This window comes from Miniopterus schreibersii, assembly GCF_964146895.1.
Source record: "Miniopterus schreibersii genome assembly, chromosome: 11".
NCBI classification, from domain to species: Eukaryota; Metazoa; Chordata; class Mammalia; order Chiroptera; family Miniopteridae; genus Miniopterus; species Miniopterus schreibersii.
In genome coordinates, this window is record NC_138111.1 from 26,778,072 (window position 1) to 26,804,827 (window position 26,756).

The following is a 26,756-nucleotide window of genomic DNA, read 5'->3' on the forward strand; positions in this document are numbered from 1 at the left end:
ACCTCATTCCAAACTGCAGCACATCTTGAGGTCAATAATGAAGCTTCATATTTATTGTCTGAAACAAATTTATTCTCAGAATAATGCACAAAAAGCACAGGTTGAGGCTACCATGGAGGCTTCCCTCCCTCTGCCACCACCTCTCCCTCCTCTCTGAATGCCAGGGAAAACAGTTGAAGGAAGAAACATGCAATCACAAACAATGAGCAACTCTAAAGACAAAAGGTTCGGTCCAAAAGAACTCAACATGATTAATCCAATTATGTGAAGAGCTTCACTGAGTAGGATTAAGATATTGCAGATGTAGTGTTTCCACAGGGCAGCTCTTCAGTGCACAAGGGGAGCCTGCTTGAGGGAGATGAGGACAGAGCGCATGCGGGAGACATCTTTGGCCTGCTTGCTGGACTTGGGGTTAAAGTCACACAGCCGGGCCACCCGTTCCCACTCAGTGCCTGGGGATGACTCGTCAATGTCATTTACAAAGGCTTCTTCTGCTGCCCTGGAAGCAACAACAAAATATGTTGGTTTAATGTAGAACAACCCCCTGTGAGCTACCTGCTGGCTGCCTTATTATAGAAGCAACCGCATCTTCATGCCTGACTTAATGCATTCTGGTTTCTAAAGAACCACAGCCTTTGGCCCAGGTCAGACTCAAGAGCAGACACATGGCCAGCTCTCCTAGGCACAGGGTGCCTGGACTGCTGTGTAAAATGTTGGAATACAGGTGTTTGGTTCAGGGCTCGCTCTCTCTGTGTCTGTCTCTGTTGATACAGAGCATTAAAAAAGCAAGTCCTTAGCCAGCTACACAATGCCTTTGTTAACAAAAGCAAAGCAGCAGGCTTGTCAAGAACTTGATCAGTAGATTATGTTGGGCTGTGCTAAGTTTCAAGTAAATTTAGAGATTTCTAAAAAGCCCACAGCTCACTGCACTACAGCTTCTGGATTCATTCCTAAGGCTGGAGAGAAACAGGGCAGATCCAAAGGAATTCAAAACAAGCTCCCATGCTAGCAGGCACTAGAGTCTAAAGCCATTCTGGAAGGGGGTTCGTTAGGACATTCTCTAGTTCAGCCATTTTCCCTCCAGCCAGGTACCTTGAGCCACAGAGGGCACACTGTAGCAGGGGTGGGCACCCAGTGGCTGGAGAGCCAATCAATGTTAGGTGCTTTTTGGTAGGATGCTGCTCCAACATTCTTTCAGTCAAGGTCAGCCCACCCCCACTTCAGAAGCAGCTGGTGGGAGCCCAAAAGGACAGTGGTTAAGAGGAGGAAAAGACACAGTATATTTCTCTACTTCAACAAGCATCACGGGCAAAGCAAAAGCAATGGAGATGACTGGTCTTTGGGGACAGAGGGTCGCACTCTCACAGGGATGGCCGTGGCAAACACTGCTGAAGCCAGAGCCACTACAACACTGCGACTGCATGGCACACACAGTTAGGGGCAGTGAGAAAGATTTACTTAACTGTTCTAGGCTGTAGCAAGGATGATTTATGTTTGTGCTTAAAGGTGAAGAGAAGAAAAGAAACAAGGAGAGAAACTTTAGGTCAGATACAGAAAATGAGAATGAGCTCAATGCAGATGGTCAGTAAGCTAGACATGCCCTTGCCACTCTATTTACGCTTGGGAACGTGCAGCTGGCTTTGTTGGGTCACCCTGCTGCCCAGCAAACGCAGACTTGACCTTTCTAGTCTCCATTTCTACTCCAGAGAGAATGTGCAAAAATCAAATCCAACACCACCTGTAAATCCAGCATTTCACAAGTATCACTGCAAATACATCTGGGGGCCTAGTTTTGTCTTCTAATGGGATGAACATCTGAAGGTCACATGCCCCAGAGGCTCTGTGCCTCTCAGCCCGTTGTCCACCCTTCCCACAAATTCTTCTCTTTCTCCATTCCACCCTCATCTTTCTTTACTCAAAATCTAGTCCTAATATATAAGGAGGAAGCAGCGAGAACAGTTTCCAAGTCTTCAGCAATACTGCTTTGGTAACAGGAACCCCTAAAAAAAAAAACTTCCAAAGATGCAGTTTTTGGAGGGGAGAAAAGCCAAAGTGGACCATATCAGACAGCTTTGGCTACCTTGACCTCGAAGCTGGGGCCTCTCTGTGCAAGGGTGAGGGGACAGGGCATCAGAAGTTGGCCACTAAACGAGTTCTGACATGTAAGACCATAGAGAAACCATTACAAGTCCCCATCGGAAACAACCCCTTCTGCCCAAAAGAGAGGCAACCAATCCCATGTTCTTCAAAAGAACCAAGTGTAGAAAATGCTGTGCTCACTGGCTCCTAACCAGGGCATCTACCTCTCCCAGGTGGGGCCATTTCCCCTTCCCACCAGGGGCAGTGAGGTAGTGGTGGCAGCAAAAGGCCAGAGCCCTCCAGTCCCAAAACCTTCCCAGACAAGATCACAAATGACCCACATTTGGAAAAGGAGTCAGCTTCCTTCCCTCCAAACCCCTGAATACAAAAAATGGCAATCAGAGTTGTAGGAAGTCATGATTCTGCAAGACAATCAATGGATCATAGCCCCAGCTTATCAACTCAGACAGCCCCCACAGCATTTAAAAAGCAAAGCAACTTGTGGCATAAAAGGTGCATTAACTCTAAATGAAAAGTAGAAAGAAAACAAGAAAAGGAATTAGTTTTGCAACATACACATAACCAATCACGTCAGCGAAGGGTTGTTTGTAGAAAGCTTCATCTGCCACCCTAGACAGCAAGAGGTCCAAAAGGCAGGCAAGCAGGCAGGAAAAAAGAGAGAACATTGAGAAGCAGAAACATCTCAAATCCACAATAGAGGCACAACTGTGCTCTGGGAAAGCTGTTCCCAAGGCTCCATCCTAACCCAGCAAGGCTTCCAGTACTGGAGACTCCAGTGGGCACGGTTTCCTGCTGGCCTGCCCCACAATGATTCTTCCCCTGCCTTACCCCAGCCACAACGAGCATTTCCTAAGCACCTACTTATGGGCTAAGCCCTTTTACAGTCACTGTGTTGGTTCAATTCTCAACCCCAGCAAGCTAGACACTAAGCGTTCTCACTGCACTTTACAGATGAGGTTATGGAGGCCTAGAGATGAAGCAACTCGCTCAGCGGTAAGAGGAAACAAGGGCAGAACTCACAAGCAAAGCTGCCTGGTTCTCTTCAGTGTATATTAGTACTTCCCAGCTGGTGTGTGTTCAGGAAGCAATGTCACCTTCCTGCCACCCCCAGTAACTATCACTGGGTGTACCAGACAAGCTAGGTACTAGAGCCAGTTTTATCTTGGGTTATCCAACTACTGCTTCTCCACACTGGCTGGGTGGGATCAACTTCCAGTATCCTAGGAACATACTGGTCATCTCAAAATTCCCACCTTAGAGAAAAAAGCAGCTGGAGGCAAGTGGTCTGTGGAAAGAACTGTAGACTAGGGCTCTGGCTCTGGTTTACTGTGTGTCCCTGAATAGGACTGTCTGCTCAGTCCATGCCAGACTCGACTGCTTTGACAAAGTGCAGCCCAGAAGCCAGCACTTCATTCTTCCTTAACTCTTACATCAGGAATGGGTCAAAATGGCAGGGCTCTGGGACAAGAAGGAAAGTGGAGAATGCTGAGTGGAGTTCACACAGCAGGAAACAAGCTGACTTAGACTCTGTTGCCCCAGGCTGCCTACCTCGTCCACTGTGGGTGGGCAGGGAATCTTGCTCAAGGAGTCTTACCCTGTCCTTTACCAGGTCAGTATGGAGCACAGGAGTGGAAGGAACATTTTTAAAAGGACAATCATGCCTGGTTATTAACATAAACTCACATATTTATTTGAAGGGAAATGCTAGTGATTTTAATTTCAGTTTATTTTTAAACCCACACCCTTCCTTCTTTATCATTTTGGTTTACACATAGGAGCTGTTCTGTGGAAATTTAAAGAAAGCAAAAGAACAGCTTGATTGTAACTCAGTGAGTCAGCAGGAAAACAGAGTTGTTTGTGGGCAAAATGAGTGGGAGGGAAAGGAAAGGCAGGCCAGCTTGTAAACCCATAATCCTTTTAGTTTACCCAACCACTAACCCTAATCAATTTCAACTTGCGTTTTGCTTCTGCTGGAAGAAAATGAAGGTTTAATGACTCCTATCAAGGCAGCACTAAGACAACAAAGGCCTGAATGTCGGGCTTTTGCTCCTTTTTACAGCTAGCCCTAACACTCAAGAGCTTGAGTGTAACAGCACTTCTCTGCCATGGTTACAGACCCAGGACAAATGGAAAATCTCATCCAACAAACAGACGGCCCCTCCACCTGTTTGTTCTTCGCCCCTCAGACAGAAGGACCTGAGAGCAGCAATCCTCAGGCAAGGCAGGAAGGGGCTCAGGGAAGCCTGAGAGAGGGGAGGAGGAATGCCTTCGGGTCTGACCACAAGTCGCTCAAAAGACTGATACAGCGAGCTTGGAAAAAATGTTTGCCTCACTGGGCATCATGGATTCCCCACACTTTTACAAGTCTTGAGAGAAGTGAAGTCAGCACCGAAGCTACCTGCAAAAGGGGAAATGTTTCTGTTGTGGTCTGGGGTTGTTTGCCAGGAATAAACCCCTCTGACTGGCTCCTATAAAAAGAGATTTATTTTCCATGCGTTGTCACTTAATTCATGGCTCTTGTGCGGTGACATGTAAGCCCCAACTTGGGATAAAAGGAGGAAGATAAAGTCTGAGGAATGACAGATTATAGCTGCTGTGGCAAGGTCTGTTGACTGTTCCCTGCCCATAGCCCAGCACAGTACCTGGCACAGATGTGCTCTGGCTTCAGTGGAGAGCATCTGGAAGGCAGAAAGCCTGATGATACACTCATAAAAATAGGGCTTGCTACCCCCGAGTATCCTTTTGAACCTCTCTGCCACTCTACCTTATCTCTATGGTCCCCCTTATATACCCAACTGCTGCAAGAGTCACCCAGGGAGAATGACATTGCTTGAATTTCTTTCCTCAAAATATTCACTATTTACCTGCAGACAAGAAAGACGAGTCACTTTACACACATTAATGGGACTTTAGTCCCTTAGGACTCTAATGTTCGAGTCAAACGTAAATGGGGGAGGGGGAACAATCAGCAATGTCAAAATCTCTAGGGGAGGGTGTATGCCATTGGAAGAAGTCCCCAAGTGGTTTTATAATGGTTTCCACCTCAGCCCACTGAAGAATTGGTATAAAGTGTAAAAAACATCCCTTCTGTTCTGGAACCCTGGTGACAGTGGCTACTGTGGCACTAGCTTTTACATACTCAGGATCAGCCCTGTCTGTGCTGCAAGGTTTCTACAGGGCAAGTGATCTGGTTTCTAAATGAGTGGTGAGTTTAACTCTCTTCCCCTCTCTGGAACCTGAGGTTCATCTTTGAGACTATCCAACCCAACATTCTCCAATTCTACAAAAAGAAAAGTACACTAAGCCCTAAATCAAAGCCTGGAGGGTCTAAGCCTTTAAGACTCAGCTCTTAAAAACAGATGCAACTATTCTCTTCAAGGACAACCAATTCCCTATACAGACAGAAGGGATACCGTTTAGCAAAACTAGCTTGAAAATATTTCTGCAATCAGAAGCCTATTCCCAACATAATCATATTTTAAGTCTGAGAATCCGAATGTCAACTTGCTTAAGCCTCAGGGACCTTGAACAGGGAAGGCCAGCCCAGTTTTACCACGTAGGTTAAGGCAGCTCACTAGGGTAAACAGCACCTTGCACAAAGCACCCACTCATCTTTCTTTAGAGATGTGAACTTGCAGCTGGGGAAAACCATCTTAAATGAGCACAGGATAAAGAAGCCTGGACCTGTCAGCACTTCACAGTGATCACAAGCTCAGAAGCCCCACCATACTTTATCACAGAACTTCAAATGGAACCCAATAAGTGCATGTAGAGAGTGCATCCGCCACAAGAAGGTGGCGAGGACAGAGGCTCAAACCCCTTAGGTGAGGGGTATCTGACAGAACCAAGGATGGCCAACAGGAGATAGCTGAAGGCTGCTATACAAACAGTCCATCTGTTCTGCCATAGTAGGGTGGCAGGCAAAGCAACCACCTCCCTCTTTTTCTGGCAGATTTCCATGTAATACAGCTGAAAGAGACAAGGGCACTTAAACCTACTTCTGCCTCTGAGGGCAGGAACCTAAGGCTCTTTACCCTGAAAATGAAAACTATCCCCAAATCCTATCTTTACACTGAAGTGAATGAAGTCAATCCAGCAAGGAAAGCAAACCCACTGACTTACACTGAAGCAAGAAGCGTTGCCTCCACCTCTTTTTCTTTGAACTACTTCCATGTGGACACTAGGCGTGCAGCATTAAGGACCACAGCTGCCAGTCAGGGAGTGATACGAGAATGTTTTCTCCCACAACTACTTAGGCTTTAGTGAGTGAGTATATTTTTGAGAAGACCATTTTAAAAAAGTCAACTGAAGATTTACTTAGAGCCCGTCCGGGCGTGGTTCAGCAGATGAGTGTCGACCTAGCGATCGGGGTTCAATTCCTGGTCAGGGCACATGCCCAGGTTGCAGGCTTGATCCCCAATCAGGGGCATGCAGGAGGCAGCTGATGAATGACTCATCACTGATGTTTCTATCTCTTTCTCTCCCTCTCTCTGAAATCAGTAAAGATATATTTAAAAAAAAAAAAAAAAAAGATTTTCTTAGACACAGGTAAATACCTAGAGAACCCTTAATTCTGAAGTTGCCATGTTGGATGACCTTCTTTGGCTAACTAATTACAAAGCACATTTCCCTGCTAACGGACCCCTCTGTGAAGCAGCTTTCTGAAGGCAGGGTTGTATTTAGGGGCTGCAACATGACCAAATCTATAATCAGCTCCAGCAGACTGAGATCCTGGTATAGTCATGAAAGTGGCCTTTCATTTCAGGGTTACATTTTTACATGTGGACTTGATCCATGAAATAACTTTTCCATTACAAGTGATACATATGAACCAAACTCTTACCTGAAGAGCTAAACTCACTATAACTGGGATGGCTAATAAACAGGCTGAATTATGCTCCCCAGAACCAAAAGACTTGCAACCCTTATGTTTCAAGCACTTTTTCGAAAGCCCGCAAAGACATTTCACACTGAAAGAGTTAACAGCTGAGAACCTATCCTGGCTGTTGGAAATGGATTTGATTCAATCTTGGAAAACAAGCTATGCCAGAAGCACCATGGACTGACCTGTTGTTTGCTTTTGTTTTCTGTAGCTGCTCGTCCTGCCTCGCATACCACTCTTCCAGCTCCTTTATTGCCTTTTCTTTCCACTCTGCTTCTTGCTTCCGAGAATTGGCATCTTTGAAGGGAAGGAAAAGAAAGATAATACAAATGAAACAAAACACAAATTCAAGTTCATTTCATTAGTCTATTTTGGTCTTACTAAATTTATGCTGTGTGCAGGTATGTGTGCAAATGTGTATTGGGAGAATAGTTGGGAAGATAAAATTCTATTTTCCCTGTTTGTCCATCCAACTCTTGATCTCAGTGATTCTATCCAAGGCGTTTCACATTTTATCCCAGTCCACTGACATTTTAGTGATCACTAGTTGGTGGTTGGTTTTTGTTCTTTTTCTTTGGGGGCGGGGTGCGCCAGAGTGGAAATACTGACTTTTAATGGAAGCAAGCCTTTGGCGGCACCAACCTGGGAAAAAGCAGTTACAGATGATTTTTTTTTGTTTTGTTAATCCTCACTGAGGATATTTTTTTCCATTAATTTTTAGAGAATGGGAGGGAGGGAGAGGGCGAGTGGGGCGGGGAGAGGAATATCAATGTGAGAGACATGTCAATTGGTTGCCTCCCCCATGCACTCCGGTCAGGGCCAGAGACTAAATCTATGACCTAGGAACGTGCCCCCTGACCAGGAATTGAAGCCACAGCCCTTCAGTGCACAGGCCAATGCTCTAACCGCTGAGCCACACCAGCCAGGGCTACAGCTGATTTTTTTTTTTTAATGTCTTTATTGATTTCAGAGAGAGGAGGGAAGAAGGAGAGGGAAAGAGATAGAAGCATCAATGATGAGAAAGCCAATGACTGGCTGCCTCCTGCACACCCCCCCACTGGGAATCAAGCCCACAACCCGGACATGTGTCCTGACCAGGAATCAAACCACAATCTCCTGGGTCATAGGTCAATGCTCAACCGCTGAGCCACACCGGCCAGGCCAGCTGATTCTTTAATAATGCTGCTAATATTAGTTCAGGGTAGGCTATTCATATTAATCTTTTAACAAAATCTTCTCACAACTTATATTCCATACCTCAGGCTGACAATTAATGGCTCTATAAAATACAAGATGGCACTCTCTTAACTAAATATGATGGAAGCACTTATATGAAGCAGGGAGCTATAGGAAAATTACCAGAGGTAATAGTAGAATATATATGTTAAGAATTGGGAAGACCACAAAATATTTATTCCTGCTTAGACTGCACAGTGAATTTGTGACAAAGTGAGGACAGAATTAAGAGAGAAACGCCAGTAGAGAACTGCAGGAAGTTGGGGATCATTACTAACAGTTATCTACAAAGGTTCTAGAAATTAGAGAAAATGCACACCTAGCAGGAAGTTATGTGTTTAAATATGGGTTTTCCTAAGTCACTTAGCTAAAATAGAGACACATCAGTAGATAGTGGGAGAAAATGCAATATAAGTCATAGCCACTGCTGCAGTTGACACCTGAAGTTACCCTGATATTTCACTTGAAACGAGTGCTTAAGGACATCCTTTCTGGCAGGTGTTTTGTAGACATCTCATTTAATCTTTACAATAATCCCAAGAAGATAAACTGTAGTCTCATAGTCGGCAGTGAGAAAAAACTATAGCTCAGGAAGTTTGAGAAACTTTCATGAAGGTTACAATGAGTGGCAGAACCAAGACTCAAAACTCAGGTCTGGCTGTAAAGCTCCCATGTTCTTACTTCATTATGCTGCCTCCAAAGGGCACAATGGCAAGGGAAGCAAGCCGAGAAATAGTCATAAGATGTGACTAGAAGGTGGTTGCCATTGGTCCAGACTAGAGTTTGGACAGTGCAGAGCCAGAGCCTAACCTGTAATTAGTGTCCTCAAGGGGGGGAAGAGTAGAAAGCAGTGGTGATGACAGCCATCCAAGGGAAGAAATGAAGCATTTGGGGGCATTTTTAGGGCCTTTGCAAAAAATGTCTTGTAGGAACAACCTGCAGAAAGCAGTATGTAACTACTAGAAATAGCCTAAGAGCATCTAAAAACTTCCCCACTGTTTCACATTATAAAAAGTGACCTATTGCTCAGGATAATTATTTTACTCAGATTTTCCACTGGTGACTCAAGTACACAGAATAAACTTCTGGTGCGTGTCTGTCCACGTCACTAAGTATATGCAGAACAGAGGGTGCTATGATACGAAGGAAGATGCTGACGACCGACAGTGTCATGTGGGCAAGAAACTGAAAAATACCATTTTTAAAATGTTAAATTTTAAATTTAATTTCAAGACTGGTGAAATTACTTCTAAAAATTATTTTTTGATTATTTCCTTTCAGTGTAGTCTGATAACTTTTTAAATGTTATCATATTGTAGGAACACAGTATCATGGAAATTTACCTCTAAAAATTTTACCTAAATAAAAGTTGTGACTACCTGTACAAATTGTACTTATTATATAAAACAGTCCCTTTAAATTATCTTACTTTTACAGATTTATGAAGTGACACTGGCAATAACTTAGAATTCTTAAATGTTTAGCTTGATGAGACAAAGATACAAGCCATAATTCAATTTCTTTGAATCTGAGAAGGGGGAAGGAGAAATAGAGTCCCCTTAGAGAGAGCAGGGCACACTGACAGCTGTCTCCTCCGGCCATCCTCATTACTATTCACAGAAACGCAAATTATTTAAGAACGGCGAGAAGCTAAGCTGCAAACCATTGACACTGGTTCTCTATTCTTAGCATCTTGTGCCTACTCACAGTTCTTGCAAGGAAAAAAGGTGAAGCTGAAGAAACACCTAGTTCATGGGCCAATTCAATTCAATCAGAATGTACTTTGTGAAAAAAGAAAGATAAAGTTGGGTTCTGTAACATGAAAAACAGTAGTACTAATCCTAGCTAAGTCTTGCCCCTAAGCCTACTAAGAAGAGATATATAAAGAACAAGCAAGGACTGAGGCTGCCAGCACCATGAAGACCTATTTTTATCTTTCTAAAGCTGTACTATCCAGTATAGTAGCTATTAGCCACATGTGGCTATTTAAGTTTATTAAAATTAAGTAAAATTTAAAATTCAGTGTCTTAGTCATACAAGCCACATTTCAAGTGCATTATTAATAGCTATATGTGGCTAGTGACTGCCATACCAGACAGCACAGAATATTTCCATCATCACAGAAATAACTAGCAGATAGTGCTGTAAAGGTTCAGACATAAGTGTGCCCTGTGTTCTGAAAACCACATAAACTGGTCTAGAGAATGAATAGATTTTACACTAAGTGGCTGTGTTTCAGGGTCATGCCTCTTCCTACTTCTAGGTGTCAGTTACCCCATCTGAAAAATAGAGGAGTCACATTTTTACTAGATCAGTGGTCCCAAGAAGGAATAATGCTGACACTGTGGCTACACAGAATAACGTTATATTTCTAGACGTACAATAAAATACGCATGAAGTATGTGATGTCTGTATCTTAAAATGGATTAAAAAAAATTATGTGATTGTATAGTCACAATACATGTATCTTCTTTCAACTATTCTGTTTGAAATTTTAATAAAAAGCTGAGAAAAAATATTCCATGGATAACATCCCCACACTCTGCCATCTCTCTCTAACCTACATGTAGATACCAAGCCTCTCCTGATCTTGCCCAACAGTTGACACTCCATGTACATAGCTCTTCACGGGAGGCCAGACTGGCTGGCACTGATCTTGGGCTCAGCCTGCTCAGCAAGATGGTGTACACTACATGCAATGTGGCTGAAGAGATGGGCATGGACTCTGAAGCAGGGCAGATTTAAGCTGACATTCTGACTCTATCACTTCTTAGCTGTGTGATTCAAAAACTTATTCTAGCCCTGATGGCGTGGCCCAGCGGTTGAATATCGACCTATGATCCAGGAGACTGAGGTTCGATTCCCAGTCAGGGCACATGCCTGGGTTTCGGGCTTGATCCCCAGCAGGGGGCATGAAGGAGGCAGCAGATCAATGACTCATCACTGATGTTTCTTCTATCTCTCTCCCTCTCCCTTCTTCTCTAAAACCAATAAAAATATGTTTAAAAAAATAACAACTTATTCTCCCTATGCTTTTCACTTTCCTCACCCATAAAAATGTAAAAACTTACCTTCCAGGGATATTAGGGTAAGAAAACCAAATTGTATGTTTCCTAACATAGCTCACATTTTCCTCTTAAGTGCTACATTAAATTCAGCCTTCAAATGATATATGGACTGTCTCTCACATGGATATAATACCTTCAAGTTTACAAAAGCACTCTCATAAATACCATCTCAGAGTACCTGCTGGGTTGGTAACACTGATCTTACTCCTCTCAGATGAAGAAATAGACTCTGCAAGGTTTGTGCAACCAAGTGCCCACAGTTGGTAAGAATTAAGGGTGGGCCCTGAACCCAGTCTTTCACTCCAAGTCCACGGCTCCTTTCCCCAGCACCACTCTGCTCTTCTTAAGAGGAGAGAATGCAGTTGGTGGCTCTCTGGGCTGCCCTAATCCTTACACAATGGCCTGTGATTACGCATCTCCACATGAGTAGCCTTGTGACCTTCAGGATGAAAAAGATTATCTTCCCAAACACTAGACAAGGACATTATGGCTAATTCAAGAGAAAAAGAAATAAAAGGAGAGTCAAGGTCAACTATTTCACTGAAAATAGACACCCAAAGACAGAAAGGGATTCCTTACCAAGGGCTTCCAAGCGTTCCGTTTGCTCTTCTCTCCATTTACGGATACTTTCAGGCTCTGATTGCAATCGATCCACTTGTGAAATAGCTGCGTAACTGTCTGTTGGACCATTGCTCTCCTTAATATAAAACACAATTGTACTCTATCAGTACCAAAAACTCCTTCCTGAAATGCACTTCATCCAAGTTAGAATCCCTGGTTATGTACAGTACTGAAGATTGTAAAATGTTAAAGGATTATCTTAACAGCAATAACACAACCTTACATGCTGATAGGGAGCTTTCAACATTACTGCACTTAATCCTTACAGTCCATGGGGAGGCAGAGTGTTATCCTATCTGTTAACAAATGGGACAGGAGTGGGAGATAGGAAAGTCAAGGAGGTGAGTAATGGGCTTACTAGGAAACAGTGTTATCAGTTTTGGTTTCTTCACTTGACACAGCGATTATGTGTATTTTCAAAGTAACAAAGGTTAAGTACACAGTAGAGCAAGGCTTAAAACTCACAACCTAAATGCTATTATACAATGCAGGAAAAAGGTAAATTAATACCACCTATTCAAAATATAGTGAATTTGAGGAGAGTCCAAAAGAAAATGTTTAGTTATTGTAGTCACATCAAAGAAAAAAATGAAAAGACAGGCAATCATGAGTCGTGTGTGTGCAGACTTCTTTTTTAGTGGGTTAGATTTGGGAGCTAATAAATTGACAAAGACTCAAACAGAACTTATTCTTTAGATAACTATTTCACCTCTTGAAGTAGGGATTATCAGTTTAACCCAACTAGACTATAAACAAAGGTGGAAAAAATTTAAAGTATTATAACTAACTTATTAGCACTTTCCATGTGTCAGGCACATAAAAACTCTCTCTCCTAAACACCTTGCAAAGCAAGTTTTTTTTCCCCCATTTCACAACTGGGGAGTCAAACCGAGGCATGGAAAAATGACATGTCCAAATTCATAGCTCATAAGGGATAAAGCCAGGATATGAACCCCATCTGTCTCACTCTAAAGGCCAACCTCTAAACCAGGGATGGGAAGCTATAGCTCAGGCCTCCCACCTGTTTTGTAATTAAATTTACTAGATCACAGCCATACTCATTCCTTTATTTACTGTCTATGGATGCTTTCATATTATAGCAACAGAGTAGTTTAACAGACCTTATGACTCACAAAGCTTAATAACCACCATGCTATTTCCCAGACTAAAGGGATTACTTTGTTGGTCTGGAAGGAAATGCAGGATTTTCTGGGGTAGTTAGAAGAAGATAAGAAACCTTCGTTTTGTTCTAGATCATATGACATGCACATGTGAGGCCTGGAAGTGCTGCAGCCATTTCACCACCATGAAAAATTACCTGAGTATAAAACTGCACACTCAGCAAGCAGGGCCAGAGTCCTACAGAAATTGAGTCAGAGTTCAGGTCTGAGGACACCTAACCTATCTCAGAGCTCTTTCAATTATAAAAACTAGCAAGTTCTCTATGATTAAGCCAATGTAAGTTGGGCTGTGTGCCTCAGTTTATTCATCTGTAAAACAGGAATAACAACAGTACAGTCCCTCAGGTTGTTGTGAAAATTAAATAAGTATAAACAGTGCTTGACACAGTGCACCACAGATAGTGTTTAAATTTGCCATTATCATCATCATGAAGGGTCATTTCTTAAGAATACAGTTGGTAACACCAGGGCCAGGTCAGTAACATTTTAAAAGAATTCTCTATCAGTGTCACTTCTCTTCAAATCTTTCTACATTGGCAGGTAACATATCAGCTACTAATACATCCAGTAAGTCAAGGGAGTGGGGTCTGTCCTAGGTCAGTCAATTCAAATCACAGGAAATGAAGACTCTTGACCACTATCATTCAACATAATCAGAGTACTCTGTACCTGGTAGTATTCGCCATTCATCACTCCATCAACAGCATCTGCAAGACAAAAGAACGAAGTATGTCAATTAGGACTGGTCAAATGCTAAGCCAAAGGTTCACAGAGTAAAATACAATATTGTATGCTGTAGGTACTATAAGTTACTCACTGCTATCCTTGTGCTAGGTATTAGATATAACAATGAACAACTTTCTAATTAATGAAACCAAGATGTGCTTATATACAAACAATTTCACCAAAACGTGGGCATCTGTCCCAAGCTCCAGCCCAAAATCTTTTGAGATTCTGCTTTCTGGGTTAGGAGGTAACACATAGAATCATGGCAGAAGAGTCTCTCAGACAAACTGTTCTCCATGAAAGTTCTGGAGAAGGAAAAGTATGGCCTGGAATCATGCACAGTGAGCAGAGATGTGCAGCTTCGTGTTCAAACCAAGGTGCTTTCTTGGGGGTCAAGACTCTCCATCCTGTGGCTGGGGTAGGTTTTTGCACCTAATGGCCTACAGTTGAGACTTCTTGCTAATTCCTACAGTGTACCTGGAATTTTTCCAAAACAGTAAGACTTAGACATACCAAATTAAATCAGTCTTTTCAAGGATGCAAATTTAAAAAATTCAGAGTGAGATGTACAATCCAGTCTTATTGACACAATTATTCATAACCAAATGAGAAAGTCCATCTCAGAAATATAAAAAATCCTAAGCAAGACCTAGAAACTATCAATCCACATAGTACAAAATCATGGCCCATAGGCTGAACCTATTTAAAATACAAAGTACTAAGTTAGAAAATTCCACAACATCAGGACTTCCAGGTTTGGGGGCGAGGGGCAGAGAGACAGATCTGGCAATAATGGATCTGCATTCCTGAATTGGCAACACTGTCAGAAATGAGGGTAGCCTTTACATGTAGCATGCTCTGGACAATTTGCCAGTCCCCACTAGCCCCACTTCTTTTAGGATTTAAAAAATATATATATCTTTATTGATTTCAGAGAGAGGAAGGGAGAGGGAAAGAGAGAGAGAGACAGAAACATCAATGGTGAGAGGGTCATTGATCGGCTGTCTCCTGCACACCCCTGACTGGGGATTGAGCCCGCAACCCGAGAATGTGCCCTGACAGCAAATCAAACCATGATCTCCTGGATCCTAGGTCGATGCTCAACCACTGAGCCATGCCCAGCTGGGCTTTTTTAAGATTTTTAAAAACAGATTTTTAGAGAGAGAGGGAGAGAGAAAACATCAATCGGCTCCCTCCTGCATGCTCCGAGACCTGAATCAAGACAGCAACCTTTTGGTGCACAGGACAATGTACAACCAACTGAGCCACACTGGCCAGGGAAAGGCCCATTTTTAAAAAAAACCCATTCTGTGTTACACTCATTTAGTTACCTGACTGGCCTGATAAGCATGTGTTCCTAACCTAGCCATCATTAAGAAGCAGTCCATACATGGCTGCACACCATCACTCGAGTGGCTGCTCTGACTTCCTTCAAGTCTCAATATAGACACAATAAAAATTTAGCTTCCACCTACATAATCTGTATTCTGTATCTGTTGGTTGACCCACATTTACAACCTCTTATATAGAACTTCCATTATTTTGTCCATTTCCCCCCCCCAAACTGCAATGACATCTTATTGCAGGGAGTAGGAGAGGAAAGATGAAAGAAGAGATGAACCTAAAAGATTTAAGAACTCAAGTAACAAAAGGAATACCAAGCATTTAGTGTGGGCCACCATTAGGAGGCCCTCAGAGGCAGTATATGGAAATATCTTGCACAGCTTTCCTAGAGGCCTGGGGCAGGTGCTGTCAGCCTCATTCTTTCCTTCTAACAGGGAAAGATTTCATCAAACCACTCCTCTGGTCTTGGTTCCTAACTAATTACAGGCATATCTCTTTTTTATTGCGCTTCACAAATGTTGTGGTTTTTTTACGAACTGAAGGCAAGACCCTCAACCATAATAAAAAAGATTACGACTCCCTTTTATTTTAATACTCGCTTTATTGCAGTGGCCTGGAAACAAATCTGCAATATCTCCGAGGGATGCTCATAAACCCAACTTTAACTGCCCATTTTCCAAATCAACACTAACATTTTATCCATTCTTTCGGTTCTCTTGCTTCTCCCAATTACCCTTCTGTAGGCTTTGGGAGTATTGAAAACTTTTATAGATCATTTCCCCAGCATGTCTCCCTGCTACCAAAACATTCTGTTTTAAAAAAGGAAAATGGAGACTGAAGAAAATGCCATGCAATTTAATTACTGAACCCCTTGGTTTCCTATCCTGTTAGTTTATCTAATGTGTATAGATAAAATTTTTCAGTAAAATTGGACTCCTACAACATAACCTTTTTTTTTAATAACCCATTCTTCTGTATCACTAAATCTCAACTTTCTTAGTATGAAGACACCTACTCCTTACCGCTTCCAATGTGCCAGGCACAGTGTTAAACACTTTATATACATTAAGTTTTAATCCTCACAACAAACCTGTATGTATCAGCACTTTACAAATGACCTTAGAATAATACGCACGGGGTTCCTTGGGGTGAATAAGGTACTCTTGAAGGGGCAGATCATTGATTACAATGTTTTCTCTTAAATTTATTTTTTATATTTAAAATATGTTAAGAAAAATATTAAATGCATGTATTATGAAATAATCAGCCTTTAAAAGGTGGCACAAAACCTTAGTAATCCCTGAAGTCGGAGGAAAGATCATCTGATAATTTGATACATGAACACAAACTGTGGGATCTAAGCATTTACCAGCCCAACTCAACTTTGCTGTTTCAACTGCTGGTTATGAATCTGGATTATTTCAACATATATACATCATATAGAATAACATCAGTAAGGCTAGAATATGACCCATTTGCTGGGTAATAAAGCAAGCCTCAATAAATATCAAACAATTGAAATCATTCACAATGTCTTCTGACCATAATGGAATTAAGTTAGAAATCAATAACAAAAAATGAGAAAATCTTTGAAATTAAGTAGTGCACTCCTAAGTAACCCATGGGTCAAATAAGAAGTTACAAAGGAATGAGAAATTATTTTGTATTCAATAATAATGGAAATACAGGTCATGTTAAAATTTGGGATACAGTTAATTCTATACCTAGAGGAAATGTTATAACTTTTATAGGGTGTCCAAAAAAAATGTATACACACTTAATAGCTGATAGCTCAATTGATGCTTCTTTCTTTTCAGATTTAACCCATTGGAATTATTATTCAAAGTGTGTATACATTTTTTGGGACAGAGAGAGAGAGAGAGAGAGAGAGAGAGTGTGTGTGTGTGTGTGTGTATTTTTAAATGTTGAGGGAGTTTTCCTTTCCTTCACCAGAGGATATGTTTATTAATTTTAGAGAGATGAGGGAGGGACAGAGGGAAAGAGAAGGGGGGAAGAAGGGGGGGGAGAAGGAGAAGGGGAGGGGAAGAAGGGAAGAGGGGAAGAGGGGAGGGGGGAGAGAAACATCATTAATTGGTTGCCTCTGGTAAGTGTCTCCAATGGGGATTGAACCTACAACCTAATTCTTTTACTCCTGTGCTTTATTTATGATAATACGAAAATAAGTTTCTCATAGTTTTTGTCACTGGCTTTTTATACTTTAAGCTATTTGTGTGTCACCTACCCATATAACTTTTTAAATATATTTTTTTTAATTTCAGGGAGAGAGAAACATCAATGGGAGAGAAACGCGGATCAGCTTGCCCCCCCCCCCCCCAACTGAGCCTGAAACTGCAACCCAACCCACAACCCGGGCATGGGCCCTCACTGGGAATCAAACCTGCAAACCTCAACCAACTGAGCAACACTGGCCAGGCCCCATATAATTTTTAAAAGTGCTCTATAAAGTTTTGGAAATACAATTCCTCAAACTTTCATTGAGATTGACTTTTATCATGTTTTTAAATTTTTGCTAATTTGATAGCTGGAAAAAAAAATACTTAAGGTGGCTTTGCTGTGCTAATCTTATTTCCTGTGAGGTAATTAAAAATCTGATATTCGAACTATCTTAGTTTTGCCCATTTTTTTTGCTATCTTTTTATCTCTAAGTAAGTATGCTCTCTGTATGAATTAGTTCTCATACTACAAGTGCTTTCCCCATTTACTTTTTATATGGTTTATGATGTTTAACACCTAGAACTACTTAACTTGTACTGTAGACGCTATCATTTTCCCTTTATGATTTCTGTATCTCCTTTTATGCTGAAGGCCTTTCCTACTCTGAGATACTCACTTTTCTCCTGGTACTTAAAAAAAAAAAAAATCCTCTCTTTAATCCACCTGGAATTTATTTTTGTGTAAGATAGAAAAGAGGTAATTTTAAATCCTACAGCCTACAAGCCAGGCTCTAGGATTTAAAATTCTGGTTAATATATTCCAGCTAACATACCAACTATTCAGTTAATATATTCCAGCCCAAGGCGATTCCCAACAGGAAAGACTTTGATCACTACTCCATCACTAAACTGGAAGCAGTTCTCATCCCACACCCCTTAAGTCACATGCTGCCTGTCCTTTGGTCTGAAGACTCATCCAGACCCACTGGCAAATGCTTTGAACTCTTATTCGTTACCATACCACTGTGCTAACAGTCAACTGGCCTAAGTCAAAGGATCATCTTGCTACAGAAACATGCAGAAAAGACATCTAGGGCACCTTGATTTACTAGGACAACTAAGCTAAGCAACCTGATGCTCCAGAAGGAAACTGTCTAGGGCCTCCAGACAGCAACAAGGGTCAGAATATGTTTCCAGAGATGAAAGACTCTGTCCCAAAACCCACCTTCAATCTTCCCTGTTCCCCAACCTTTGAAGTCAAGCAGACTGGGGTTTGAATTTCAGTGAAGCCGTGTATTAGCTTGCTGCGTTGGGATCACTGCTAAAATTCTATAATGATCAGTTCTCATCGGAAACAGGATGACACTACCACTTAGCCTGCAGCTACTTACTGCATAAATCTGAAAGTATGGAGAGAACCTGGCATACAGTAAATGGGCAGTACTACTAAATACTATGCATGAAATTTCCTTGAACTTCGCTTCACCACTACCAAGAAAATTACTCTCCTCCTCCAGCTTTCCTTTAAAATTCATGTACCTCTCTTCCTCCAAGACAGGACCTGACAGAAACATATGAAATAGTGCCTTATTGCCATACTCCCTCAGTAGCTCCTTAATTACCTATTTTCCTCCCTCCTTAGCCCTCATGATTGCAGGCTTTCAACAGTTCTAGAATTAGACTGCCTCTTTCCTGACCACTTGTTCTTCCTCAATATCCCAGGGGCCAGTTCACCCAGCAGGTTACCTCTAAACTTATGTATCTTTTCACTTCTCCTGAGGGAGTCGACCAGGGTTCAAGCCTAATCCCTCTGGTTTCTGCCTGCCCCCATCCTCCATGGGCATTTCCCCCAAGGCTAGGAGTTGTTTAGGTATGTTCCTCAATCTGTTAAGAGCCTCCTGCCTATAGATCTCTGTATAATAACACATCAGATACAGAGCTCCCTCCTGAGCCTATAGGCCTTGTAACACACTTCTCTCCCTACGCCTAAGAAATAGTAGCCAGGTACTGTGTGTTGTAATAATATACTGTATGTAAGCATGTTACAAGTGCTTTCTAAAGTAATCCTAGCAACCCTACATGGTGTATATTTGCACCTTTTACAGAGGAAAAAACTGAGGCAAGGCAGTGGCGGCTATATAAGTTGCCTGAAAAGCTACATTCACACAAGCAGACTAGAACAGTACGGAATCTTGAGAGAGAGGGAGGAAGAGAGAGAATGAGAGAGGGAGAGAAAGAGAGAAAGGAGGAAAGAAAAAGAGAAAGAAAAAAAGTGTTCAACTAGTTCTCTAATCCCCCAAGGAAGTGCTGACCACTGCACTATTACCAACCCCAACTACAGTGGCAGAGATCAGGCTTTCAATCACTAAATGCTTAGTTCACTAAGAAAGTCCTTCCTAGGAACTAAGTCAGCAATCATCCCTTCCTTCCCTTTGCTGAAAGCTTAGTGCACAAAAGACTCGTATGTCCAACTCTATTCTCTCCCTTTTACCTCTCCAAACTGCCAATCACCAAGATCTGCTGCTTCCAGACAGGATCCTTGGACCTGACACTTTTGCCCATTCTTCTGTATCTGCTTTGTGCATACACCCGCTAGGTATTGTGGATACAACAGTGAACAAGAGGCAGCACTGTTCTTGAATCAGGACAGTCTTTTAACTATGGGTCCTGATTCTCCCAAAGCTGTCCTACCCAGGGCAGCCACAACTGCTTTTCAGAAATGATAATCTCTTATCCCTGCTAAAACTACAGCGGATTATGTTACAGTCAAAGGATGGGGAAACAGGGCTCAGCTATTAACTTGCCCTTTTTATTAAGCAAGTCACTTCTCTGTATGACTCATTTTCTCTTCTATTAAATGAAGGAGGTAAATGAAGGACCTAAATAAGTGTGTTCTATGATTCTTAGGCAAATGCTAAAGACCACACAAGAACAACAAAAGAAAACCTTTATCACTTAAAGTCAACTTCATCTCCCAGTTACAACCCAGTTCAGTCCAATCTGCTAGCTATAAATTGCATTTTCAGATATTACATATTGTCACCTATGGGGGACAGATTTGCTTAGGAGGCAGCGTGGTATAGTATAAAAACTCAGAGGCTATAAACTAGCAGTCTACCCACCTCCACTCTCCCAAAAAGGTTCTGCCTGGGCTAGCATAGTAATTTGAGATTTCGGAGTCTGAATGTTTTTATGAATAGCACTGTTCTAATGCACCAAAGCCTCAGTCTCCAACACTCATTATCTCACACCAGCATGTTTCTTTCATTTATGTTAACTGCTTGGCCCCTTAAAGTAACTCCCATCTGCCCCACCCATGCCCTATTCTTTAATTAGAATTTATAAAAAGTAAATGAAGGCCCGAACCATGTAGCTCAGTTGGTTAGTGTTGTACTGACATGCCAAAGTTGTGGGTTCGACCCCTGGCCAGGGCACATACAGGAGTCAATCAATGAATGCATAAATAAGTGGAACAACAAATCAATGTCTCTCTCTCTAAAATCAGTCAATAAAAAGTAAATGAAAAGCCACGTCTCATTTCATCTAGCTAATTTCCTACGTGTCTATATTATTAAGATCTCTGCCACTCATCCTTTCCTCCATGACAATCCTAAACATCACACACAGATAAAGCATTAAAGGTCAAATTGGCATTCTACCGCGTTTTTGTGGGGTTTTTTTGCTTGATTTTTGTTTTTTCCTTGAGCGTGGCTGGGAAAAGGCCACACAACACTCTCTATTTGCCTCTTGAAAGACTGGTCCAGGCTAACCTTACGTTCTGCTTAAGCAACACTGCCTACCAAAGCTGTTCCCAGACGAAGTGGAGTTCCTGGAGTCCTAGCCCCAATACTTCAAAAAATGGTAAAACTCTCATCCCTCTTTGGTCCGAGCTTCTTTCTCCAAAGCTAGATGTCCTTCTTGAGTTTCCTATTTACTCCTCCTTTCCTCTCCATAATCCAACATTCTGTACAATTTAAGTGCTCAATAAATGCATCACTGCTATTTTTGTCTGTATGTCTCAAAAACGAAACTATTTTTTTCTCTCTCCTCCTTTCCTTATAACTGGTTCTGTGCTGGGCTCAGACTTGCCTGTAAGTCTTTGCCCAAACTGCGCCAATGCGGCTGTACTTCAGGGGCCAGGCTCATGGCACAGCAAGTGCTCAATGAAAAGTTCCGGAATGGAACGGGCTTCTTCGGGCTCCTCAGCGCGACGGTCACCCTATTTGCTTTGCTTTGCTTTGCTGCTCTGCCCGCGCCCAGGTGCGTTCAAACACACTCACAGAACGGAGTTGGCGTCTCGAGCCAAGGTTTCAGCATGACTGGGCCGGGGTCTCGTTTCCTCTCTGCACTCCTCCTTACCCTCCCAGCTCAGCAAATAAAAAGAGTTAGAGAGCTCTCAGACCCGCTCTGGGCCGAGTTTCCAGGTAAGTCCTCCCGCCTCAAACGAGCCCGCACTCTCACCCGGACACCCCGGCGGCTCTCCATGCGGCTGGGGCCCAGGGGCGCCGCCGTCAAGGATGGCGAAGGCCTCGTCGTTCTCGATGCCCGCAATCTCGCTCTCCTGCTGCGCCAAGAAGGCCGCAGCCGGGTCTTCTTCACCCGCGCCGGCCACCCCGTTCCCCAGCGCGGGGCCGCCGGGAGCGCCGGCGGGGGCGCCGAACGGATCTAGTTCAGCCATGACGGGCAGTTCAACGGCACGGACACCGACGCTGAGCGACAACCCAACAGACCCACCAACACCCTGACCAACAGCGGCCGCAGTGGTAGCGACTCCGCTCGGACAAGCAAGAGGAGGGAGAAGACGGAAGCGGAAACCCTGCCCCCATATCCGGTTGGTCTAGGCGGTGTTGGAGAGCCGAAAAGGTAACAGCCAGTCAGAGGACAGCAATCGTTCAAGAGCTACCCAATCAGCAGGAGGAGGGGCGGGCCCTTGAGGAAAACTCGTGACTGGGGCCGCGCCGGGGCTGAGGGCGGTCAGCCCCGTGGGCTCAAGAAAGGCGGAAGCAGCGCCCGACTTGAAGCGGCGCTGCCACCCAGGCTTTAGGACCGCGCGGCCCCGGGTCGACGCCGCTGAGGGGACGGCGGTGCTGACCCCGGAGGTGAGGTGAAGTTAAGACTGCGATGGTTGGCCAAGTTCGGAAGGGGCAAGCTACTTAGGCTTTTTGAGCCTCAGTTTCCTCATCTGTAAAGTGGAACTGGGAATCTTGCATTGCCTCTCTCCCAGGATTGTTGGGAAGACTGAATCCTTTTACGGCGATATACTGATTTTATTTTTAAATGTATTTAACTCACCCAGCTGGGATTTTCTCCTTTAGAGCAGCCTGACTTAAACGTGATTAATTTAAATCCACTCTGATCGCCCCCCATAGTATTATTAAAAGGCGAATATACCTCCTTTTACAAAGTCCTGTTACCCCCAGTACGTCTTTTCAGAGCTAGACAAGTTCCAGGAGCTGGAAAATTACGTAGGGATCACCTGGTTCATAAAGGAAACTGAGGCCCCTGTGGGAAGAGAGGTCACACAGGGAGCCAGTGGCCAGGAAACCCAGGTCTCCTCAGCACCTCCGTCGTCGTACTAGTCACAGCCTCTTATATGCACACACCTTTTTTTTTTTTAAGTTCCTTCGGTATTTTAAGTCAGGGACATGCTTATAACATGGTTACGTATTCTTGTCTGCAACATAGACGTGATAGTGATTCCAGTTAGTCGTGCTCATGTTGAGGAGGGGAGCTTATGCAATAGCCAACACTCCTTTACCACCCCACCCTAAAGAGGAAAAAAAACCACCAGACAACCAGAGGTCAATTATGTCTCCAGTAGTAGTCAGCAAGGGGCAAGAAAGTGGTTTTTTAAAATATACAAGTATTTTTTTGTATTTGTTTAAAGGCAACAAAGCCTGTGAGAGTTATTACACACCAAGAATCCAAATCACAAGTGATAGCCACGTGCCTCTCAGGAAAATCCAGTGTGTGGAACTCCTAAATTATAAAAAGGTACAAGATGCTGTAATATAAGATTGCGTTAAGAAGCAAATTGCCTAAGACTGCAATGTTGACTTTGAGATACAGAAATGAATATATAAATATTTTCAGAAATAATAAAAAGTAATTGGTGCCCTGGCCAGGTGGCTCAGTTGGCTGGAGAGTCACTTGCTAGAAGAGGCATCACGTACCCGAAATCAACTAATATACATACACTCAAAATTAGGAAAATCAGTTGAGGGATGACCTCACAGAGGGGGTGGCGTGGAGCTTAGTTTTGGAATATGGCTAAGATTTAAAAGAGTCAATAATCGCGCCTTAATATTACTTTTGTGCAGAGGTTCAGAATATGGCATGTCTAGGGGACAGTGAGTACAGGCATACCTCATAGATATTGCAGGTTCAGTCCCAGATCACCACAGTAAAGCGAGTTATATTTTTGCTGGCGGAGGGTCTTGCCTTCAATTTGTAAAAAACACATCATCTGTGGAGCACAATAAAGTGAGGAGCAATAAAATGAGGTATGCCTGTTAGTTTGGCTGGGCCAGAAAAGCTTAAGAGGGGGAATAATTGAAGGCAAATCTGGAAATGTGATGGGACCCTGAATGCAGCCCACGTAAGGAGCCTTATTAGTGATAGGGAATCACTGAAGTTTTCAGAGAAATGGAAGGGAGGCTAGTGATACTTGGTTGAGAAGTCCTAGAACAGTTTCCTACAGGAGGTAAATCCTTTTTTAGTTTCTGTCTCACCCACTCGACCTTTAGGTGAGGGCATGTCTGCCTGGCTTACCTTTGTATTGTCAGAGTCTAGCATTATGCCTGGTACATAGCAGGTGCTTGATACGTATTTGTCAGTGGACTGAATGGAGTAGCATTTGAGACAGATCCCGGAAGGGTTGTGAGATATGTGGGATAGAGGGAAGAGAGGCAGAGGGTGGTGCTGTGCTCTGGGAAGTGATTTGGCTAGATGATGGAAGAATCAGGAAAAGCACACGCACGTAGCTGAAGAAAGTGTGGTAGAGTCAAATTATGGAGGGCTTGAGTGCCCAGGTGAGGATTATTCCTTAATTGCAGAGACTGTGAAGACCCTTTGGAGGATTTTAAACAGGCAGTGACTTGGTGAGAACCTTATTCTGGAAGAATCTTCTGGCAGTGTAAGAGAGGGTTCTGAAAGGAGGAAGGACAGTTAGGAAAGTCAGCTGCAGTCACTCAGGAGGGAGATGAGGGGGGGCCAAGGGTGACGATATTGTAGGGCACAGAGCATTGGGTTCAAGTGGAAGGAAAATAGTGGACGTAATGTACACAGTACTTGATAAGTGATAGCATTTAGGAGACAGAGGAGAGTCACAGATAACATTTATAGCTTGGAAACCCCTGGGGAGAAATAGCCACAACAGGAAAAGCCAGATGAGTGGAATGGGGCAGGAGATGAGAAAAAGGAAGAGTTCAGTGTCGACATATTGAAACCAGAGACAGGGGGGATATTCAGGAGACATTCAACAGGCTATTGGAAATCTAAGTCTAAAGTTCAGGAGAGAGGAGGTTTTAATTCCAGTAATGGTGGGCACAGTTGTTTAGTGTCAACTCTCCTTCTGAAAACAACTTAGACGAGCTGGGCAAAAAGTTTTTAAACTCCTTTTAAAAGTTTTTAGTCTTCGAGGCATCAGAGGATGAACAAAGCGGTGAGGAATTGTGGCCCCAAGTTCTAGGAGAGGAGGGAAGCCAAGAACAATAGTGAGTCTAACATTTGGAGCCAGTTTTCCTCTCAAGGTGATATTTTTAAAAGCAGAGTCTGAGAAGCTGAGTAGAGAATTTAGTGAACAAGGCTGGGGTAAAGAAAATACCAAGGAGGGGCCCTGATAAATATACTGGGCTTTTTTTGGAACCCTGAAGGGCTACACACTAGGAATAAAGGTGAAAATAGACTAAAGCCCAGCTTTAAGTTATATAAATCCTTGATTGAATTAAAGTGATTCAGGCTTTCTAGTGTTCTTAGCCTAGCACTGCCTGCCAAAAGCAAAAGTAAATTCTCTGATAGAAAAAATGACACCAAAAAGTAACTAGGCATGTAAAGACAAAACATGCTCAGAAACATTTTCAGGTACAAACATATAGTAGACATCCCCGGAGATCATGGAGTTATCAGACCTAGACTTTAAAGTAGCTATGATTAATGAGTTCAAGGAATTAAAAGAAAATGAGAATTTCAGCAGTTTGAAAATTTGAGAACAAAAATCTACAGTAGCTGATATTAAGAATTCAGAGGATAAATTTTAATAATGGATTGGACATCTGAAAAGAGAATTAGTGAACCAGAAGGTAGAGCAGAAAAATATCCAGGCTGAAACACAGAATCAAAAGGATGAAAAAACACAAAAGAGCATAAAAGTCACATGGGATATGAGAAATATTTAGAAGGAGAGGAGAAAGAATGGAGCAATGTTAGAAGAGAAAATAGCTAATAATTTTCCAAAATTGATGAAATAAATCAAGCTGAATATTCAAGAATCACCATGAATTCCAAACAATATAAAAAATACTCCCCTAAATGAATTTTTAAAAATCTGTGCATCTTGTGCACTTTTAAATTGACATCTAATTTTTTTCATAATAATTAGTTGCCAGGGATGTAATTTCTAATATATTATAAATATTGATCCTTTCAAATAAAATTGTTGCATTGCTCTTTTAAATCTATCCAGTGGCTTCTAAAAACCATAGTGATTTGATACCATCCATTCAAAAAATACATGACAAAGCTTTTCATTAACCTTAAGAAATGTGAAATTATTACTTTTGCTCCATGAATATATACTACCATTCCAATACTTGCCCCTAAATTCTATCCTATTAGAATTTTGTGCTTGAAAGACTTATTGACCTTTATAATACAGTAGCATCAACAAATAACACTGATATAAAATCCATGGGGAACTGTATAGTTCTAGGGATGAGATTCATGAAAAATTTTTTTTTTTAATATATCTTTATTGACTTCAGAGAGAGGAAAGGAGAGGGAGACAGACAGAAACGTCAATGATGAGAGTCATTGATTGGCTGCAGCCTGCAACCCAGGCATGTGCCCTGACCGGGAATCGAACCCCGATCGCCTGGATCGTAGGTTGACGCTCAACAGCTGAGCCATGCCCAGCCGGGCGAGATTCATGAATTTCAAAAGCAATTCTGTTGGTGTGTATACATAACCTTTCACAATAACCAAGTATTGTCAATTATAATTTACAGAATGCTATAATTAAAATTTGTATTTCAATATGTGGAAAAAAGACTTATTGATCAATTTATCATACTTCTTTGTAACAAAGAAGTAATATAAATATAATTGACGTTTTAAAAATATCCCATGACCATAAGACTTAGAATGTTAAAATTTTGTTTTGGATTGACATCATTTTAATTATTAACAGTATAAGCAACAAAAATAT

General features: G+C 42.4%; 2 protein-coding genes across 5 annotated transcripts in view; one reads left to right on the plus strand and one right to left on the minus strand.

Moving 5' to 3' along the window:
- GNE (glucosamine (UDP-N-acetyl)-2-epimerase/N-acetylmannosamine kinase) overlaps window positions 1-17,781 on the plus strand; it is a 51,785-nt gene extending 34,004 nt beyond the window's left edge. The window contains exon 13 of the mRNA XM_081152283.1: window positions 17,438-17,781. The gene's annotated coding sequence lies outside the window, so the exon portion shown is untranslated. The remainder of the gene's footprint in view (window positions 1-17,437) is intronic.
- CLTA (clathrin light chain A) lies at window positions 51-22,165 on the minus strand. 4 transcript variants are annotated; one of them, XM_081152295.1, is made up of 7 exons: window positions 21,794-22,165; window positions 13,758-13,795; window positions 11,866-11,983; window positions 7,168-7,279; window positions 2,656-2,709; window positions 1,459-1,499; window positions 51-494 (listed from the first exon to the last, which is right to left on the minus strand). In XM_081152295.1, exons 1-7 carry the CDS (start codon window positions 22,008-22,010, stop codon window positions 328-330), a joined length of 747 nt encoding a protein of 248 aa, XP_081008421.1. In that variant the 5' UTR covers window positions 22,011-22,165; the 3' UTR covers window positions 51-327. The 4 variants fall into 4 exon arrangements, with proteins under 4 accessions (XP_081008421.1, XP_081008418.1, XP_081008419.1 ...); XM_081152292.1 differs by lacking the exon at window positions 2,656-2,709 and having other exon boundaries at window positions 51-499; window positions 1,464-1,499; XM_081152293.1 differs by lacking the exons at window positions 1,459-1,499; window positions 2,656-2,709 and having other exon boundaries at window positions 51-499.
- Between the last annotated feature and the right edge of the window lie 4,591 nt (window positions 22,166-26,756).